This window comes from Planococcus citri, chromosome 3 (assembly GCF_950023065.1).
Source record: "Planococcus citri chromosome 3, ihPlaCitr1.1, whole genome shotgun sequence".
Taxonomy (NCBI): domain Eukaryota; kingdom Metazoa; phylum Arthropoda; class Insecta; order Hemiptera; family Pseudococcidae; genus Planococcus; species Planococcus citri.
The window spans coordinates 80446930-80469400 of NC_088679.1; the positions used below are offsets into that span (position 1 = coordinate 80446930).

The following is a 22471-nucleotide window of genomic DNA, read 5'->3' on the forward strand; positions in this document are numbered from 1 at the left end:
CGAACATGTGTTGCACTCTGGCGGTGAAATGCATGAAACACATGTTATCATGCTGAAAGGGGGACATTTCCATACTCACGCACGCTTACACACGCGCACACACGACTTGTCGAGATGCGAATGAATGTGATTCTCTGCAAAAAGTCCCCCTTTCAGCAAGTCGATGGTGGCGCCGCCACGAGATGTTAACGCCGAATGGACGAACGAACTAATGATTCAAATGTTCGATCACTGAACGTTATCATTTTCCGTCGACCGTATATAATGGACGAATAATTCAACGGTGAAAAAATGACAAAATGTGAAGCCTAGATTTTGGATGCAGAATCCTGGAAATCTTCTGCTCATGCGCCAAACATGACGCTTACGGTGCTGGTGGAGAGAGAGACGGTTTACTGGTTGAACGTGGGTTGAACCAGGGAACCGTCTCTCTCTCCGCCAGCACCGTAAGCATCATGTTTGGCGCATGTGCAGAACGTTTCCAGGATTCTGCATCCAAAATGTGGGCGTCATTTCCTGCCATTTGAATTATTCGTCCATTATATACGGTCGACGTCATTTTCGCATTATTATTTTAGTTTATGAGTTTACATAGCGAATTTGTATAAATCGTCGAAGCGGAATGTATTGATATTAAATATAAATTATTGATACTTGATTGATTTCGTGTTTCCAATTTTCCAAAGGTGACAAAGGTCAGTTATCATCGAATTTCTGTAGCAGCTTCTGTTGCGATAACATAACACTTAACAGAAAATCATTTCCTGTGTCATAGGACGATAAAAAATATTCGTAGATTTGTCAGCTGCCAAATTATCAACTTTTGACTGAAGACTGAAGAGCGACTTGATCTATCTATGTACCGACTCTGTTTTGTAAAGTGAATTTTGCGATGTAGTTAGCGATTATTTTTTTTAGATTGGTGAGAAGCTTTGGACATCTTCGAAATATTGTGGCCATCATCGACCTCCGAAACAAACTTGTTCAACGATGCTTTTATGAAAATGAAAAATGTGCTTGTGTATGCTGCTATCCATGAGTTTCCTGATTTATTTTTGTACGCTATCATCTAGTTCTAGTTTCTGGTTTAGTTTGAGACGTTTGAGTTGTCGTAATCGTAACTGGGTGATTATGAGCACTTGGGTGAGAGATAAATATATACTTGGTTAATTCTTTGGGTATTAGGTACTACAGAGAAGTTGTATTTATTTATTCTTCCTTCAAATAAATGAAATAAAATTCATAAATTACTTCAACTTCACTAAGTTCATTCAATACTCAATAGAAAATTGTTTTGATATGAAAAATGCACTAAAAACAACAATTAAGAGCCGAATCACTCGTTCGAACAAAAAGAACGAATATTGCGTGATTCTTCAGGGTCGTGTTCCGTATGTGCTGTGAACATAGAACATCTCGGAAAATTCTGGGTCTCCTCCCTGAATTTTTATTTTTAAACAAATGTTGCCAACTTACAACACTTTCGTAATTTTCCTGTCACGCTCACGCGTCACTTTACCCTCCCATCCATGACCCAACTCACCCAACTGAAGTTGCACAATAATTTTGATTTTTGATTTCTCATTTCCTTTTCTCGTTTCGTTCTTTTCTTTTCCTGCACTTTTCCAAATTTCCAATTTCCAGTTGGTTAGCTTTTTAGCTCATGACTGTTCGCCCTTCGCCCTTCGCCGACGCCCACGTAAACTCAATACGTCAACAATTTATTCGATTCATCATCATTGTTGATCTTGTTAGCTTTTGTTTTTGATGCCTTCGCGTAACAAAGTTACGTATGAATATCTCCTGTCACCCCAAAAAAAGATTATCCAAAAATCGGTTAATCGTCTCTGCCACTAGCTGTGTCTAGACTGTAGCTCCTAGCAATTATCATTAGTCCCTCTCCCTATGACTGATTTTCGATTAAGAATAATGAAATAAAGTACGCCATCTTCATCTCACTAATATTTTAATGGTAAATCGAATATCATCGTATTAAAACTTATAAGTATACCTAATTAATTACTTAACTAGAAATCCAACAGTTTTCGAAAAAAAATAATAAACAGAATAAAAAATGAAAAACAAGAAAAAGAAAACTCAGTTTTATCATAGAAAAATGTTCAAATGGTCCGAGAGTAACACCACAGAGAAATAATCATTTTTCAGGCCTCAAATAATCGAAAATAAATATTGTTAATAAAGCAAACTTCGATTTCCGACCAAAAAATTGAATAAATAAATAAATTGAGAAATATGAAATATTCCGTTAATTAAGAGCCCTATTTTGCTATTTTCATAAATAAAATACAGAGGAAAGATAATTTGGCGTCAGTGTTTCTTAAATTACCCGACCGCAGGGTAAGTATAACATATGAGTGAGGGCACAACTCTGCTGTTGCGTGTTTTTTGAATCGGACTCTTCAAAATTTAAAAAGTCACATCACATGGAGGCGAAACACAAGCCGTGTTGTTTAGACAAAAATATTAATCCTACATTTCTAATTTCAAATCAGACTTCGGAGTGATACCGTTTTCACTTCGTTATGATACATATATAAACTGAAATTTCTATATATTATAGAAACTAAATAAATTAATAATGATCTTTTTTCAATAGTTGGTATTTCATTTGTGCTAATTCTTGAGCATTTTGTTGCACAAGTAATTCTAGTTCGTGAACACGTTTTAGTATATGATCGCATAGTTCATGGCAAGACGTTGGCTTTTTGTCCACAACTGATAATTCTTTGATCTGCGCGCTCAGTTGACTTTGATGTTGTAATAACAGCGTCATCTGTAACGAAAAAATTTCGTTATTTCAATTCAACGCGATTCGATGATAAAAAAAAAGTAAAATAAGAATAAGATCGAGTTGGTATGGTACGGAAAGCGTTTTAGGGTGAGTTTGACGAAGCGACTTTTAGTTTCAAGTTTTAACAAAGCTAGTTTTCATTAATCTCGAACAATCTCTCACTTCGTTTTAGGTGGCTTTTTGTCAGGTTTTATTAGCCACATTTTTGTAAAAAATGATGGCTATTGTGGTAGGCCCAACTTTGGATAAAAAGGTCGGGGGTCAAAAATTTTGATAGTTCTCGACGTTTTGAGCTCAAACTAGACGATTCTCGGTGTGTCAGTTTTTATATATATAGATATTCATTTATTTATAAGTTTCAGCATGATCGAGATTTTTACATTTTGAGACCTGGAACCTGCTCTAATTGATCAAATCAACTCAAACTTAGGGAATAGGGTTCTTTAGGGACCTAAAACTGACTCCCGCAGTTTGAAGGGTCAAAGTTGAAAATTACAGAAAGGTCATTTTTTTGGAGGGGCATAATATGACCCCAAATAGATGAAAAAGGTTCAAAATCATACCGTTGGTCAGTACTCCCATTGTGATCAACATATCCAAATTTCAGCTTCCGAGGTCATCCCCACCCCATTTAAGTCCATTTAAGGTGGGAAAACCTACATTTGACCCCAATTTTTGACCCCGTCACGGCCGGCTCACGCCTAAAATTGATCTAGAAGGTCCAAATTTTCAGCATACAATGGGAGGGTGCCCTATGAATGATTATTGCCGGTTTCAACCTTCCAACTCTATTTGACCTCTCTCCAGGGTCAAAATGTGGATTTTTGGTCTATTTTATGTGTTTTTCAAACAGCCTACAGCCTCTCCAAATTGACCTAGAGGGTCCAAATTCTCACAGTACAATGAGAGGATGTACCTGAAGTGCCTTTTGCATGTTTCAACCTTCCAACCCCATTTTTACAGAAAGGTCATTTTTTTGGAGGGGCATAATATGACCCCAAATAAATGAAAAGGGTCCAAAATCATACCACTGATCAGCACCCTCATTGTGATCAACATATCCAAATTTCAGCTTCCTAGGTCATCCCCACCCTGATTAAGGTGGGAAAAATCACATTTGACCCCAGTTTTTGACTCCCTCACCCCCAAAATTGATCTAAAAGGTCCAAATTTTCAGCATACAATGGGAGGGTGTGCCCGAAGTGCCTTTTGCATGTCTCAACCTTCCAACCCAATTTGACCCCTTTCCAGGGTCAAATGTGTTTTTTGATGTTTAGGAAAGCATACACCTCCAAATTGACCTAGAGGGTTCAAATTTTCACAGTACAATGGGAGGATGTACCGTTGTACCCGAAGGCCCTTTTGCTGGTTTCAACCTTCCAACCCCATTTGACCTGTTTCAGGGTCAAGACAGGTTTGTTACCATACTTTTTGCAGGAGGAAGAAGAAAGTTGGGTGAAGCCCGAGGGGGGTGCAAGGGGGGACGGAGTCCACCCCAAATGCAGGCGAAGCACAGGAGCGAAGCGAGGGTGCGAGTAGTTCAAGAGCACTCAATGTTTCTGGCACAAAAATTTGGCTCTTACGTAGTGGCATACTGCTACGACTTTTTTTTCATTTTACTTTACAGAATTCAGGTTCTCTCAACAGCGTTTGCCAATTTCAGAGAAGATCATTAAAATATCAATCTGGAAGTAAGCGTAAGTTGAAAAAAAAACCAAAGAAACAAAAAAAGGAGGAGAAAAAATAAATAAATAGGATATCTTTTCAAGAAAAAGGTTTTTTGTGCCTAAAAAATGTCAATGAGAAGCGGCATGTCTCTAAATCTCGTATAAGAGCAAATCGCCATCTTCTAGAGCAAATCAGACAAAGATTTTACAACGATATTCGCGGAATCTAACTCACTTGTTTAACGATGACGGCGAGTTTTGAAGCGTCCGAACTGTTATCCAACAAATCGGCGACTTTCTGAACTTCGGCACTGAGACAATTTTTTAGTTCCGAATGAATTTCGTCTTCGGTCATTTGATTAAGGTACGCTTTCAACGCTTCGCGTATAATCTGAATTTGAACGGCGCATCTCTAATAATAAACACACACGTTGGTATTATCGTTAAAGTCGTATCGCTATTACATATTTAGAGTTGATCAACGAGCATAAAACAACTTGGACGACGTGTTTTTACTTGTTCAGAAGAAATGGCAGAGAATTGCTCCTTTGTAATTATTTTGATTGGTCGTCCCAGGTTCTTTTCAACAAAAAACAAAAAGACATAAAAAATATAATTACACATATATATGAATTACGAATACGAATAGATTGTTCAAATTATTGTAACTAGGTAGGTACCATAATACTACATACAGGTTGCGCAAAAATATTGTGTACCCCGAAAAAATGTTTGCTAAACGTTTCGGTTGGTCACAGTGAATGATAATAATGATAGCACAAGATTGGTTGTTGGATTGAGGTGATAACATTCCACCAATCATATATATGCATCTATTATATTTTCAACAAAAAAAACTTTCTTCGGGATACTCGACATTTTTGCGCACCATTGTTAGTCCGGCATATGACAATAGGAGTAATTGCACCCCCCCCCCCACCACCGATCCTCCGGGACAACTTTTTCCTTAAAGGAGACATCCTAAGGAACATTTTAAAGCAAACTTGCCCAAAAAAAAGTTGGCCTTACTTACAAAATGGCGGCCATTTTGATTGACAGGTCAGCCGAAATCGCAGATTTCGCGTTTCAACATAGGACTTGAACGAAATTTTTCAAACTTTACAAAGGTAGATCGAAAGATTATGCAAAAATTCATCACCAGTCAAACTTTCAAGTGCTAAAGTGCGTTTTTCGATTTTTGGTGAATTTTTGAAAATCGAATTTAGGCCAAAAATGAGGGAAAAAATCAAAATTTTACCAAATTGACCAAGAAAGCTGAAATTTGCGATATACCCTGTTTTCGACATGCCAAATCGATTGGAAACTGTTTCAAACCCGTTTTGAGCAATTCTGGAGCCTCCAGCAGATTTTTGAAACTCGAAATTCCTACAAAATTCCATCAAATTGGAGTTGTAAAGCTGAAATTTATTCTAAAAACTAATTTTAATACGCTACGAAGTACTGTAGGTGAATTTCAAGTCGTTTTGGATCCTCCAGCAACTTTTTGAAAATTCCTAAAGCCTCCAGCAGATTTTTGAAACTTCAAATTTTTACAAAATTTCATCAAATGGAGATGGAAATCTGAAATTTACTCTACACTCCAATTTTAACACCCTCTGAAGACGACTTCTGGTGGGTTCAAGTCATTTTAGGGCCTCCAGCGACTTTTTTGAAAATTACTGGAGCCTCCAGTAGATTTTTGAAACTTGAAATTTCCCCAAAATTTCATCAAACTGATATGGGGAGTCGAAATTCATTCTGCACACTAATTTCAATACGCTAAAAAGTACTGTAGGCGAATTTCAAGTCGTTTTGGAGCCTCTGGCGACTTTTTGAAAATTACGGGAGTCTCCAGCAGATGTTTGAAACTTTGAATTTTCACAAAATTTCATCAAATGGAGATGGAAAGCTGAAATTTACTCTACACTCCAATTTTAACACCCTCTGAAGACGACCTCAGGTGTGGTCAAGTCATTTTAGAGCCTCAAGCGACTTTTTTGAAAATTATTGGAGCCTCCAGCAGATGTTTGAAACTTTCAATTTTCACAAAATTTCGTCAAACTGAGATGGAGAGTTTAAATTCATTCTGCAAACTAGTTTCAATACGCCACGATGTTGACTGCTGGTGGATTTCAAGTGGTTTTGGAGCCTCCAGCGACTTTTCGAAAGGTTGTATGGAGTTTTTTTTGTAAAATTGAAATTTCCTAAAAGTTGCTGGAAGCTTCAAAATCATTTGAAACCACCATGTAGTCTGCGAAGTAAATTTCAGCTTGCCAACTCCATTTGATAAAAATTATTGTTGGGGAAATCTCAAGTTTCAAGCTTTCCATCTCCATTTGATGAAATTTTGTGAAAATTTAAAGTTTCAAACATCTGCTGGAGGCTCCAGTAATTTTCAAAAAAGTCGCTGGCGGTTCTAAAATGATTTGAACCCACCTGAAGTCGTCTTCAGAGGGTGTTAAAATTAGTTTGCAGAATGAATTTCGACTCTCCATCTCAGTTTGATGAAATTTTGTGAAAATTTAAAGTTTCAAACATCTGCTGGAGGCTCCAGTAATTTTCAAAAAGTCGCCGGAGGCTCCAAAACGACTTGAAATTCACCTGCAGTACTTCGTAGCGTATTGAAATTAGTTTGCAGAATAAATTTCAGCTTTACAACTCCAATTTGATGGAATTTTGTGGGAATTTCGAGTTTCAAAAATCTTCTGGAGGCTCCAAAATTACTCAAAACGAGTTGAACCCGTTTCCAATCGATTTGGCATGTCGAAAATAGGGTATATCCCAAACTTCAGCTTTCTTGGTCAATTTGGTAAAATTTTGATTTTTTCCCTCATTTTTGGCCTAAATTGGGTTTTCAAAAATTTACCAAAAGTCGAAAAACGCACTTTAGCACTTGAAATTTTGACAGGTGATGAATTTTTGCACGATCTTTCGATCTACCTTGGTAAGGTTTGAAAAAGTTCGTGCAAGTCCTATGTTAAAACGCAAAATCTGTGATTTCGGCTCACCTGTCAATCAAAATGGCGGCCATTTTGTAAGTAAGGCCAACTTTTTTTTTGGCTAGTTGCTTTAAAATGTTCCTTAGGATGTCCCCTTTAAGAAAAAAGTTGTCCCGGAGGATCGGCGGGGAGGAGGGTGCAATTACTCCTATTGTCATATGCCGGACTATGTATAGTATAATATGAGTTATGACGTAGGTATGTAATAAGGAAAACTAGGTAGTCAGTTAATTGATGGTTAAATGGAAGAAAATTCATAAACAAAACAAGCGATATGAAATACAGTATAGGCTAAAATTGCTAATCTAGCGGATAAGTATTCGAATTTGAAAAAAGAGCAAACAAATATTTACATGTAGCACGGATTCTAGAAGAATTAATTCTTCGTATTGCCGATGAATAGTCTGAAAAATCAAACAAAATATCGGTATGAATAGTTTTTTTTGGGAAAACGTACGGCAGCATTTTTACTAAAGGTATACGCTTGAAAAATGTCTACCTTATCAGCCAGCGATCGATGCGTATAGGAAGCGAATTCACTCTCGGTAGCCGAGTCAGCGTAATGATCTACTTTTTCCACGGACTGATCGTGTTGGGCGGATCTGCTTGCGACTGTATCGACTGTTTCGTCATCCGACGTTTCCTTATAACTTTCCTCAAACGAGCTACACCTGGTTAATACATTTCTAAGTTTTTTAAACGAACCTCGGTTTGTAGCCGGGTCGGTTAAAGCAACGCCAGAATGTTGCAGTTCCTCTTGCAGAGACATTTCTGCCGAGGAAGACGCGCCGCTGCACTGAGTGGTATCGCACAAAGCCGCGTAATCGTTATCGCCGATTCTACGAGTACATTCGGACGACGAACTAGGCTGGCACGCGACGGCGACACGCAGTCGACTGTACGCTTCGCTGCGAGAATCCTGCGCTTCGTCGTCGCACGAATCCAAACTAACGGATTCGTCAACGTCGACGTGATTCAGCCGTCTTAAAATACACGTTTTGAGAGCGTTTTCGTTTGTTTCCTCGCGCACAGATCGACCGTCGAACGAATTCGAGAATGTTTTATCGTCGCCGTTTTTCATAATTATACTTTCGACGGACATGTCGGTACTGCTATCGGTGAACCGACGGCCCAGGTTACCGCAACTATTCAGAACACGATCGACTATATCGGCTGCCAAATCTGCCACATGCGCGCATTGATTTGCTTGTTGCGTCGTCGTGTTTGTTTGCGTTTGCGAATCCGGTTCATTTGTATCGCACTTCGAATCGATTCTGTAATAGACGGTGATCACGATTATGATAAACAGTTGATGATGATGGCAATAACAACCAAAACGATGGTAATGATGAAAGGAAGGCGACGACGGCGACGGCGACGACGACGACGAAGATGACGATAATATATGAAATAGCAGTAGATAGGTGCATACATAGACATACATTACCGATCCACTCGTGTCCATCCTTTGTGCAGCGTGGACAGACAGATAGACAGATAGGTGATACCGATGCATCGTAGGTAGGTAAGTTTCAACACTACACTACAAATCGCTCGAATAAAAAAAGAAAAACTCACCGATCTATATTGTCGAGATTCGAAGCTTCGATCAAGTCTCCATCGCGTCCAAAAGTGAACGATTTCTGACCGATAATCAAACGTCTGGCTATCTCCGGTGACTTGCTGCCTTGACTATCCAACCATCGACGATTATCAGGGCTTAGTACGCTAGAAGGAGTGCATCTAATACACACAGCGAAACACACAAGATATAAATAATATCACCATTGCCTCAATATTCGTATATTCGGGCAACCTTACCTTATTTTAGTAAGCACGTTACGAGCTACTTTTGAAAACTTATTGGTTGCTGCGCCGTTGTCGGGATTTTTCTCCAGAGAACATGGCTTCCTGAAATCTAGTTGGTACGAAGTCATCGAGGTAGTCTCCCTCTCGTGCTCTCTCAGCTTCTCTAATATTTTGGCAACTATCACTGACGGATTGGAATGCGATGGACCTGAAAGCAATTTACGAGGACTTACCATTATACACGAATCATTGTTTTCCACACCTAGTACCTACAAAATACACATACCGATACTGATACCGAATCAGTAATCGCTCAATCAGTACGACATACTTATTCGACCTACTAATTAGCGGAAGCAGATTGCAAAATTCTAAAAAATCTGATTTTGGGAATTCATTTCACTGCAGCTGCAGACGCGAGTCCGCTGTTATTGGCTAACGAGTAGGTAAATACTGTATATACATGTTCTTGTAGTAGGGGAATTGACGATCATACATTCGACAAATTGTGATGCAAAATTTAAATTATTGTTCCGAATGAAAAATGGACATCAAAGCGTAGGCAGGAGTCAAGTTTGGGTTGCAAATACAAAAAAAAAAACTCGCCAAAGCACACCAACATAGGTAAGTAGGTACTTAAGTAGAAGTACTTATGCCGACGATCAAGCAACAGCAAAACAAAAACAGTTTTCGCCCATTCCCCATTGTTTTGATGAATTTGTTTTTCCAATGTTAGAAATATGTACCAACTTTGCAGTGTTAAACAAACAATCTGAATAATACAATTATTATACTGTGAGTCACAAAAATATTCGTAAACACCGTTATTGTTATTTTAAAGCAAAAAATTTCGTGAAAAAAGTTATCAAAATCGAAGTTGAAAACGGCAGGTTGTAGCTGAATGTTTCCTTTGCATGAGTCATCAATTCATCATTCAACTTTCGTTTCAATGTCTTACAATCTACGAGCACCTCTACCTACATCAAACGTGAGAAATTTTCAAACTAAACTGGATGAAAAATTGAAAAAATGATCAAAAAAAATATTCGGACATGTGTAAGTAAATATACTCCCATATAGTCCGGCATATGACAATAGGAGTAATTGCACCCCCCCCCCCCGCCGATCCTCCGGGACAACATTTTTCTTAAAGGGGACATCCTAAGGAACATTTTTAAGCAAACTTGCCCAAAAAAAGTTGGCCTTACTTACAAAATGGCGGCCATTTTGATTGACAGGTCAGCCGAAATCGCAGATTTTGCGTTTTAACATACAGGACTTGCACGACATTTTTCAAACCTTACAAAGGTAGATCGAAAGATCATGCAAAAATTTATCACCTGTCAAAATTTCAAGTGCTAAAGTGAGTTTTTCGATTTTTGGTGAATTTTTGAAAATCCCATTTACATCAAAAATGAGGGGAAAAAATCAAAATTTTACCAAATTGACCAAGAAAGCTGAAATTTGGGATATACCCTATTTTCGACATGCCAAATCGATTGGAAACGGTTTCGACCCGTTTTGAGCAGTTCTGGAGCCTCCAGCAGATTTTTGAAACTCGAAATTCCCACAAAATTCCATCAAATTGGAGTTGCAAAGCTAAAATTTATTCTAAAAACTAATTTTAATACGCTACGAAGTACTGCAGGTGAATTTCAAGTCGTTTTGGATCCTCCAGCGACTTTTTGAAAATTCCTGAAGCATCCAGCAGATTTTTGAAAATTTGAATTTTCACAAAATTTCATCAAACTGAGATGGAGAGTCGAAATTCATTCTGCAAACTAATTTCAATACACTACGAAGCGGTCTGCTTGTGGATTTCAAGTCGTTTTGGAGCCTCCAGCGAGTTTTTGAAAATTACTGGAGCCTCCAGTAGATTTTTGAAACCTGAAATTTCCCCCCAAAAAACGGTTTTAACCCGTTTTGAGCAGTTCTGGAGCCTCCAGCAGATTTTTGAAACTCGAAATTCCCACAAAATTCCATCAAATTGGAGTTGTAAAGCTGAAAATTATTCTGCAAACTAATTTCAATACGCTACGAAATATTGCAGGTGAATTTCAAGTCGTTTTGGAGCCTCCGGCGACTTTTTGAAAATTACTGGAGCCTCCAGCAGATGTTTGAAACTTTAAATTTTCACAAAATTTCATCAAACTGAGATGGAGAGTCGAAATTCATTCTGCAAACTAATTTTAACACCCTCTGAAGACGACTTCAGTTGCGTTCAAATCATTTTAGAACCGCTAGCGACTTTTTTCAAAATTACTGGAGCCTCCAGCAGATGTTTGGAACTTTAAATTTTCACAAAATCCCATAAAATGGAGATGGAAAGCTTGAAACTTGAAATTTCCCCAACAATAATTTATCAAATGGAGTTGGCAAGCTGAAATTTACTTCGCAGACTACATGGTGGTTTCAAATGGTTTTGAAGCTTCCAGCTACTTTTAGGAAATTTCAATTTTACAAAAAAATGCCATACAACCTTTCAAAAAGTCGCTGGAGGCTCCAAAACCACTTGAAATCCACCAGCAGTCAACTTCTTAGCGTATTGAAACTAGTTTGCAGAATGGATTTCGACTCTCCATCTCAGTTTGATGAAATTTTGTGAAAATTGAAAATTTCAAACATCTGCTGGAGGCTCTAATAATTTTCAAAAAAGTCGCTTGCGGCTCTAAAATGACTTGACCACACCTGAGGTCGTCTTCAGAGGGTGTTAAAATTGGAGTGTAGAGTAAATTTCAGCTTTCCATCACCATTTGATGAAATTTCGTGAAAATTTAAAGTTTCAAACATCTGCTGGAGACTCCAGTAATTTTCAAAAAGTCGCCAGCGGCTCCAAAACGACTTGAAATTCACCTGTAGTACTTCGTAGCGTATTGAAATTAGCTTTTAGAATAAATTTCAGCTTTACAACTCCAATTTGATGGAATTTTGTGGGAATTTCGAGTTTCAAAAATCTGCTGGAGGCTCCAGAACTGCTCAAAACGGGTTGACACAGTTTCCAATCGATTTGGCATGTCGAAAATAGGGTGTATCCCAAATTTCAGTTTTCTTGGTCAATTTGGTAAAATTTTGATTTTTCCCTTCATTTTTGGCCTAAATTGGATTTTCAAAAATTCACCAAAACTCGAAAACCGCACTTTAGCACTTGAAATTTTGACAGATGATAAATTTTTGCATGATCTTTCGATCTACCTTTGTAAAGTTTGAAAATTTTCGTGCAAGTCCTATGTTGAAACGCGAAAATCGTAGATTTCGGCTGACCTGTCAATCAAAATGGCCGCCATTTCGTAAGTAAGGCCAACTTTTTTTGGGCAAGTTTGCTTTAAAATGCCTATTGTCATATGCCGGGCTAATAAGATCATGCGAATTTTCGATTTTTTTCAGATTGAATGAATCTGTTCATTGATCGCATCAGTTTGACCTCATAGGCTCAAAGTACATAACTTAATGTACTTTCAGTTTCTGAGCACATTAGTAAGTGTTAACTCTATTTCCAGATCTTCTAAAAGCTCTGGAGGTATGGTGTGGAAAAAAAATGGAAGTACAGGGTGCCCAGAAATATCGAGTACCCCAAAGAAAGTTTTTCATAAAAAATATACAATATAGGTTGGCAACGTGAAATAGATGCATATGATTGGTGGCATGTTATCTCTCCAGTCCAACAACCAATCATGTGCTATCATTATTATCATTCACTGTAACCAACCAAAGTATTTTAGTAGAAAACTTTTTTTAGGGGTACTCGATATTCCTGGGCACCCTGTAGTTTCTGATCAACACTAAATGACTGATAACAGTGATAACACAATTTGACCACTTCCTGCAACTTTGATCTTCAAGAACTTTTGAACGGTAAAGGTATAGCTGGAAGGTCAAAAGGGTAGGGCTAGGTACTTAACATGTTTTGTTTTTGTTGAAATCACTTTTATCGATCAAAAGATATGAACCCTATCTAAGTATTTTCAATATTCATCACAAATATTTTTCTGCAAAGGTGCTCTACATATTATTCGAGTCACGACCACGAGTAAGAGAAAGAGAAAGCATTACTAAGCCTAAGCTAGGTACCTATAGTTCGTTCAATTAGGTCAGCACTCAGAACTTGAGCAGCGACTAGCCTATACGTAAGTAGGAAGGTCTGCGGTTACTTGAATTTATCCAACTCCAACTTACTTACTAATCGTACCTCTTAGGTACTCATACGCGTACGGCGTAGTTTAGGTAGGTTATGATTATCGCTGTTGTGAGCAAATTTCAACCGACCCTAATTGAACGTACTACAGAGCGAGAAAAAGCGCATTGAAAAAGTTATAACATGACTTACATTAATCCTTGCACCGTAGCGGGTAAACTTATAGAAGATGTTGAGGAGTTCACAGCTCCTGTTAAACAAATACCCATAAATTCATGCGACACGCCAACACCGTGTACAATACGAACGAGTATATTTTATCAACTACAAGACGTACAATAGATACTTACATATGTACGCATGTATGGATGTACATAAGTAAGTAATTATTAATAATTATGTATTGGTTACAATGAAAGTGAATGTACAGTATAGTATACAAAGCACACGCATGTACCTAACATTAGAAGATTAGAACGATTAATAAGTTCAAACTCAAACAATATGGTTAACGTAGTAAGTAAAATTGAACAGCGAAAAAATTGAGACTGACCCACGGCCACAGTCCTCGCATGCGTTCAACATTAAGCCAGATCACGTACTAAAATGCGTATTCATATACACACGTTTCTTGTTTTTCATTTTTTTAATACAGAACAAAAAAGTGAGTACGACGTTGTTGAATTTAATTTCAATGGAATCACCAAGTTTGAAATTTCGATTTAATTTTCGATAGTTATTGCGTCATCGGCAAAAAGATAGAAATAAATATCCGAATTGTATGTTATCTCGTTCTAGTGCGACAAAGTTGCGCACTCACGTAGTTTTACATTTTTATACATAAAAGAAAACCTTTATCTTTTAAAAGGTATGAAGTCAGATAACTCATATTGACGCTATACATACCTTATTATTCGCAACGAAAAAAAAACGTATTTTATCTCTTGAAAGCTATGAGTCAGATGACTCATCCTGACGCTATTCGTACACCTTATCATTCACTACGAAAAGAACGCATCACTTTTTTGCATCGATTTTTTTAAAAATAAATTTTGAAATCATTTTGAAATAATTAAACAAGTAGGTATTAAAAAAGCGAAATTTATATGTACATAGATATTAAGACGTATTCGTTCAGATATTGTATTGGTAACGATGAAATATGATATTCTCAATACAGGTTAATGGCGAATATTCCACCGACAAACGGATCGTTAAGCACAGTAGGAGTACAATAATTATGAAGAAAAGCTTGATGACTACGCAGGTAGTCGTAAAGAAAGCCGGTTCGGCGGATGGCAGTTGGCATCGCGGCACACATATCACAGCTATACAGATAGCAGGGATAATGTATTGCGTAGACTATACATCGGATAGTATCCGCCAGTGCCATCCGATCAATCATCGAAATTAGTTTTAAAATGTTATTTTTATTCAAGCGCATAAGTAGTTGAGTAATTGATTACTAGATAGTACTACCAGGCACCTTATCTACCTACCAGCTAGTCCGCGGTAACCATAATAACCCGATTCAAAGGTATAGATCAGATCCTGCTGCTGGCGAATGAAGTCTTCAATATCAACGCCTTTGAGTTGCGATTGTTGTAAGAAACGTTTCGGTATCCGACCAGTTTCCAGATAACTAGACGAAGCCGTACCACCAAATCCCAAACTCAACAATACTTCTTCCGGATCGGGTTTCCGAGCTTCGAGCAACGAATCCACGCTAGAACAATGACTCTCCACTTCGGACGGTTCTTGACCACTAAAGAGCATAGAGCATTTTTATTTTTTCGTATTTGAATTACTGATACTTATGGCGAAATAATAACGTTACATGAAAAAGTATTTACAGAACATCCAAGTAAAAACGAAAAATTGTCCTAGTATATAAGTACCTAACAATGTTCAGAAAAAATTCGTGACATTAGAAATAGGCACTGACCATCATTTTGTTCAAGGAGTAATGAGAATGGAAACAACAAGAATACCAGCCAGGAAAAATGAAAAGAAAATCAACACAAAAGCCCTGGATGACCCATCCAACCAATGGCTGTACCAAAGACAGATGAACATCATAAGTGAAGAGATACCAAAAATCCAGGACATACATAGAAGAAGAATGGAAACATATCAAATCCATTGTGACGGCAAAAGAAAGCTTAGGAATGGTTCCTTGCAGAATCGGGGCAAAGCGAATAAAGAATTGGGTCAACGAAATCCAAGAACTCATACAAAAGAAAACACAGGCATTTAGAAAATTCATGAGCACAAAAAGTGAGGTTGATGGTGAAGAATATCGAAAACAGTTGACAAAAGTCAAGAGAAAGTCTAGGAAATTACAGAGAGAGAGCTGGGAAAATTTTATCATATTCCTGGACTGGAGCATGACACATACAAGTTATGGCCAAAGGTGTATAAGATTATAAGGAGAATTGACACAAATTTTAATGAAAGAGTAGGTTTGCCAAAAATTAAAATCAACGATGCAAAGGAATATTTTGAAGAACTCTGGAGTGATGAAAATGCACAAAATACAAGGATAAAAGTTGAAATTGGATAAACAGAAGACAGAATTTCATTTAAAGAGTTACAAGAAGCTTTGAAAATAGTAAAAAATGCAAAAGCTCCAGGAGAAGATGGCATATCAACAGAATTGTACATACAAATATGCAAGTGGTGAATTTAAAAGAAGGCTGCTGGAATTCCTAAATAGGATGTACCAAGAAGAAAAGGTATCTGAAGAATTCAAAACAGCAATTGTAATACCACTGTTCAAGAAAGGTGATATGTCAAACCTGAAAAACTACCAAGGAATAAGTCTACTCAACACCTGCTACAAGATACAGTGGAAATCACTTCGGTTACAACAAGCAAAATGCTAGGTCCCGAGCACAACGCCATTTAAACATGTACAATATGGTACCTGTTAGAAGGAGCTCATTTATAAGGAGGAATCTGGATAGTACGAGCTGAAATCATTGGAATTTGATTTGTTTTACTGTTTTTTCTTCCGCTTATAACAAGTGCGCTCATGCAGAAAACGTTCATTAAATCAAATCCCAAATTTCAGCTTTATGGGTTAATTTGGTAACATTTTGAAATTTGGACAGATTTTGTGGCATTTTTTAAAAAACAGAACTTTCTAAAAAGCTGCTGGAGGATCTAGAACTGCTCAAAACGATTTTAAACCGTTTCCAATCGGTTTGACAAGTCTAAAACACTAGTAAAATTGATAATTTTTTTTGCTATACACATTACACGTGTGACTAGTACCTATCATTTATAACGAGAAGCTTTTTATATCTGGTTATTACAAGATGCTCGTTATAAATGCAAAACCTTTTAGTCAGGCCCGGGGACCCACCCACTGAGTTACCGAGAAAATCTCGGTGGGCCGATGAGGTAAAAACTGGGCTGCTTAAAAAATTTCTGAATGAATTTTTTTATGCTCAGTGGCCTGCACTTTAAAAAAGGGGAGAAAAAAATATGGCTGATTAATTGAAGAGCCCAAAATCAGGAGGCTAAAATGGGATATCTCAGTAGACCACGTGTTCTATGGGTCCAGCCCTGCTTTTAGTACAAGAAACCGGATAAAACGAGCAAAATGTTTGGTACCTTCAATCTTGCTGTAAGCGATTTTCACTGTATATGCGAAAATACTGGTAAAACGACTGGCAGATCATGCAGAAGAAAAGTTGTCAGAAAGTCAAAACGGATTTAGAAAAGGAAGATCATGCACTGACACAAGTTACACTGTAAAACTACTGATGGAAAAAAGGATCAAATACAACCTACATAGAAACACATATGTGCTTTATAGACCTGGAAAAAGCATATGATACTGATAGGGTCAATAGAAAAAAACTGTTTGAAGTCCTAAAAGATGAAGAAATAACATATAAAATGCGAAAGGTAATAATCAGCATATATGAGAACACTAGAATAACAGTACAAATTGGAAATAAACTCTCAGAACAAGCAGAAATAAACAGAGGAGTTTGCCAGGGATGCCCACTGTCATGTGTTTTATTCAACATGTACATGGATCACATAGTAAAAGAATGGCAGAAAATGCAGCCAAAAGGAATCAAAACAGACAGAAGGCAGGAAATATCAACAGTGCTATTCGCAGATGATCAAGCAGTACTAGCCAAAACAGAAGATGACCTACAGAGATCAATGTGCAATCTAACAAAGACATCAGAAAAATATGATATGAGAATATCATCAGAGAAAACAAAGACAATGGCCTTCAAAGGAAAGGAACCAGTAAGAAGCAAGATTGTAATAAATGGAAAAATCATTGAACAGGTCGATAATTTCAAATACCTGGGAAACACGATATATCATACCAGGGAGAAGTAAATGTTGGTGGAAAGATTGCAAAGTTCCTGAGAGTCACAGAACTGATAAATAGGACCCTGAGAAGCAGTAAGGTGCGAAAAGAAACAAGGTTGAAGGTGTATAATACCCTAGCAATACCAATGATGACTTAAGGAAGCGAGGTATGGGCACTGAAGAAATCTGATAAAAGAAGAATAACGGCAGCGGAGATGATGAAGTTCATGAGGAGAACGGCAGGGGCAGTGATGGAAAACTGAAACTGAAACTAAAACTGAAACTGGTTAAAAACTTGAACTGAAATGGAGAAACTGAAACTAAAACTGAAACTAGAACTGAAATGAGAAAAACTTAAACTGAAAACTGAAAACTTGAACTGAAAAAAATAAAACTGAAACTAAAAACTGAAAACTTGAACTGAAAAAAATGAAACTGAAACTAAAAACTAAAAACTTGAACTAAAATGTAAAAGTTTTGCCATTCACTGAATTTTGTCGACAAAATCATCAATCTATTCTCAAAATTCTTATTTTTTTCAACAATTTTTGCCCTCGCTTCGCTCGGGCCAATTTGAATTTTTTCTTTCCAAAAAAAACATTGATGAAAATGAAATTTAGAAAAAGTTGAAATCAGAAAAACAGAATGACGAATTCTCTCATTAAAATTGATATTGTTCTACTTTTTGAACTACAAATTATCCAATCTTTTGCCCTCGCTTTGCATGGGTCAATTTGATACTCTTCTCAGAAGTCAGAGTTACAATTTCAAGAAACCTATTGAATTTGAAAAATGTTAAGATCAGAAAAACCAAAAAGAAAAACCTATTTTTTTCCCATTAAAATCGATTGATGTCGTTCTACTTTTTAAATCACAAATTTTCCAAAGCTGAAAACTTTTGCCCTCGCTTCGCTGGGGCCATTCAAGATGCTACTTGGGTCATTCCATGTCAATTCAACCAACGTTTTTGGGTCATGTCCTTCGATTTCGCTCAAATTTTTTTTACAATATCTACCCACCCAGTAAGTAAGAAAGCTGCAATCAGTTTGGTCCCAGCCCCCTCAGCGGGCGGATGGAGGGGCTTCTATTATTTTTAATACTTTGATCAAAACTGATTTCACAGTTCGAAAAAGCATTGAATTTAGAACTTTTCAAGTATGTTGAAATTTTCAAAAGTTGAAAGTTGAACTTTGAATTTAAAAGTTCAATTTTCAAAATGGTGCTGTAAGTGGGAGCTACCATTTAAAATTTTGAAAAAATTTCCATAGATGTAAATTTTGATACGTTTTCGAAATATTTAAGTTTCGAGATGGCACTCGTTGACGGAGGGGGAGCACCAAAAACCCCAATTTTGGGTGGAACGTTCGAAAGAAAATCTGGGGCATGTGATATATCGAATTGTATGTTTTTGGCGACGCTGAACACGAATATGACGTCAGATTTTTGATTTGACCCGTCCACGGCCCCCTGCACCTCCCCAAAGCGGGCAACCCAAAAAATAATGGTAACATTCGTGTGACACATGAAATAGTATATGTTTTCGATATCGCTGAACACGAATATAGCCATAGTTTTTTAAATCGACCTCACCTATGGCCTCCAGAACCTCCCCCAATAGGTAAAAGTCCAAAAAAATTGTTGGGGGGGGGGGCGTGAATGAGGCCCAATCAAAAATCTGACGTCATATTCGTGTTCAGCGTCACTAAAAACATATTATTCCATGTGTCGCATTGAACAAAACACTTTTTTGAACTTTTACCCCATTTGAGGAGGTGCTGGGGGCCGTGGATGGGGTCCTATCAAAAATCTGACGTCATATTCGTGTTCAGCGTCGCCAAAAACATACAATTCGATATATCACATGCCCCAGATTTTCTTTCGAACGTTCCACCCAAAATTGGGGTTGGGGGTGCTCCCCCTCCGTCAACGAGTGCCATCTCGAAACTTAAATATTTCGAAAAAGTATCAAAATTTACATCTATGGAAATTTTTTCAAAATTTTAAATGGTAGCTCCCACTTACAGCACCATTTTGAAAATTGAACTTTTAAATTCAAAGTTCAACTTTCAACTTTTGAAAATTTCAACATACTTGAAAAGTTCTAAATTCAATGCTTTTTCGAACTGTGAAATCAGTTTTGATCAAAGTATCATAGTTTTGGAGGAATGGGCTGCTGAAGTTGAGTACCTCGAGACAATGTGAAAATAATGGAAGCCCTCCCCCCACCCGCCCCCTGAGGGGGCTGGGGCCAAACTGATTGCGACTTCCTTACTTACTAGGTGGGCAGATATTTTAAAATAAAATTGAGCGAAATCGAAAGACATGACTTTTCAAAATCGCCTTTTTTTGGTTGAGTTGACATGAAATGACCCACTTGTAAGTAGGTGTACAAAAAATGCAAATTTTTCACTTTTTCTGAACAGAACAGAACTACTGGATTTTCAAAGTTTTTTGATACTAGGTATACAGTGCTCTTCTCTGCTCAGCATGTTAATTAAAATTTTGATTATTGTGGCAAAATAACAATTTTTTGTCGGCAAAAGGACGATGCGATCTTCCTCCCAAGTATAGCATAACTTGTCATTTCTTCGGCCCCCTCAGCCCCGGATTTTCTCTGCACAGCCCTGCATATTTATTCATAATTTTTGAGTTTGAAATGTTTGAATTTGAAATTTGAAGTTTTTGTTGCCAAGTAGCAAATTAGATTAATGTATGAAAAAATTCATGAAAGAAAATAAATTTTTTTTCATTTCCTTTTGAACTTTACGAAAAATTTTGAAAACTGAAACTGAAATAGAAAACTGAAATAAAAACTTGAACTGAAAAAAGCAAAACTGAAAACTGAAACTAAAAACTTGAACTGAAAAAAGTAAAACTGAAACTTAAAACTGAAAACTTGAACTGAAAAAAATAAAACTGTAACTAAAAACTAAAAACTTGAACTGAAATGAAAAAGTTTTGCCATCACTGGGCAGGGGTGACTATCAGAGACAGAGTCCCATCTGAGAAAATAACAGCAGATCTCAGAGTGAAGCCAGTCATGAAGAAGATAAAACAGTATAGGAAAGATTGGAGAAATCATGTCAAAAGGATGGAGGAATCAAGATCACCAAAACAGGTCCTCCAATATACACCAACGGGGAAGAGAAGCAGAGGGAGACTAAGGAGGAAACTCACTGATACCTCAGGCTCATCCTCAACAGGTTCCACACCACAGCAGACAGGCCAACAGGCCTACCGCTTACAAGGAAACGACGACGAGGTTTTTAAAGAAAATTTGATCCATAAAAACAAAATTAAAAAGAAAAATGAACAATTTTCTATCAGAAAATGTATAAGAAATATATTTCAGGTTTTATTTTTCTCATTGCTTACTTTTTTATTAGTTAAAAAGTTGTGTCCGAAATTAGGGCGTTTGACGTTATTATAAAAATATCAATTTCAAGGGGGGAAATGAAGAACAAATCGACCAAGTTTATGTGTAGGTATAGGTACTTATGTACTTGAATGGTGTGTTCACATTAATCAAGTATAAGCTAACATGTTTTAATCGGTAGCAGTCTCGACTTTTCTGTCACCAATTGATGAAAAAACTTTACATAGAAGGTTAGGTATTCAGAAATGTGAAATTTACATACCCGGGGCCAGTTATGGTAACGTTCACCGGAGGCGGCGGTATCGTAGGCGTCCTTTTCTTGTCAACCACGTCCACCAAATATCCAGCTGAAACATCAAGCAACCGCCATTTATTTTCGAAAAATTCCACATACTCGTACGAGTACATTCTACCACAGCTACGAGTATTGAAATGAAAACCTTGTTCACCTTCAGCTCCCAAAGTAAGATTATCATTTTCACAATCGCCGAGTGGAACTGCACTTTTATCAGATACTTCAGATTCTTCTCTGTAAACATCAACGTTCACGTATAAGTTCACCGTCGTCGATCGTAATGCTAAGTTACGAGAGTTACGAGTGGGTAACAATAGGATTTCGAGTGAGCCTAATCACTCGATAATCGGTATTGAATTACCAGAATTATCGAAACGTTTTCAGTTTGCGATTAGCGAGTAATTGAATCAGTCCTCGAATGTGTACGTGTATTGTTAAAAAATATAAAGCTATAATGAAAAGGGAAACGAACGCGAGTCAGTGACCGTGTATTTCATACCCTTATCCAGACCATCAATCGCTGATTTTTTTTCCGGGGGATTCGCAATCAAACGGACGTTCGATATTACACACCTGGAGGATTCGACGGAGGTAAGCGGCAACGAGTCGATCCATTCTTGAACAGTAATCGGCGATTTATTACGAGGTGTCGCGTCGACGTTGATAGCTAACTGCAAATTGTTCTTCGCGCCACCACTTAGATCTGACTCCATAGCGCAGTTCTGAGACGACACGCTGTTTTCTTGCACAATAACATCGGGAATGCGAGCATCGCCCATGCTTAATGTCAATCTACCTCTTCCATTCTGCGAGTGCGAGCTTTTTCTACTTTCGATGTTGAATCGATTGACGTCCAGGTTCTCGTTTCGACTGTGATCGAATCAACAAGTGAGAACGAATGAATTTCGCCATTATACATAGGTACATAATAATTATTATTAAGATGCGTAGAAACTCACCGGGTGGAATTGGTAGAAATATGGCAGTCGTTACGCAACGATTGAGTGGCAAGAGCTGCGGTTGAAGCGGACGTTTCGTCG

The 22471-nt window shown here is 37.5% G+C and overlaps 1 protein-coding gene and 1 long non-coding RNA gene across 7 annotated transcripts in view; one reads left to right on the top strand and one right to left on the bottom strand.

Annotated features, from left to right (window-relative positions):
* Positions 1–554: 554 nt before the first annotated feature.
* Positions 555–1256, top strand: LOC135839705 (uncharacterized). Its single transcript, XR_010557632.1, has 2 exons — positions 555–695; positions 776–1256. It is a non-coding gene; the product is annotated as an uncharacterized LOC135839705 (long non-coding RNA).
* Positions 1257–1949: 693 nt separating this feature from the next.
* The window catches only part of olf186-M (Ki-ras-induced actin-interacting protein-IP3R-interacting domain olf186-M), a 26644-nt gene continuing 6122 nt past the window's right edge, over positions 1950–22471 (bottom strand). For 4 of the 6 annotated variants that reach the window (XM_065355841.1, XM_065355842.1, XM_065355840.1 and 1 more), the window contains 12 exons: positions 22391–22471; positions 22005–22301; positions 21586–21665; positions 21399–21483; positions 14919–15184; positions 9300–9495; positions 9057–9221; positions 7978–8752; positions 7832–7882; positions 4996–5058; positions 4715–4891; positions 1950–2794 (listed from right to left, as the gene is read on the bottom strand). The exon at positions 22391–22471 is cut by the window's right edge and continues 145 nt beyond it. In XM_065355841.1, the coding sequence (XP_065211913.1) occupies positions 2594–2794; positions 4715–4891; positions 4996–5058; positions 7832–7882; positions 7978–8752; positions 9057–9221; positions 9300–9495; positions 14919–15184; positions 21399–21483; positions 21586–21665; positions 22005–22301; positions 22391–22471 (2437 nt within the window). In that variant the 3' untranslated portion in view covers positions 1950–2593. Of the gene's footprint in view, positions 2795–4395; positions 4498–4714; positions 4892–4995; positions 5059–7831; positions 7883–7977; positions 8753–9056; positions 9222–9299; positions 9496–14918; positions 15185–21398; positions 21484–21585; positions 21666–22004; positions 22302–22390 lie in introns of all 6 variants that reach the window. The other 2 variants (XR_010557630.1, XM_065355843.1) reach the window with 2 other exon arrangements.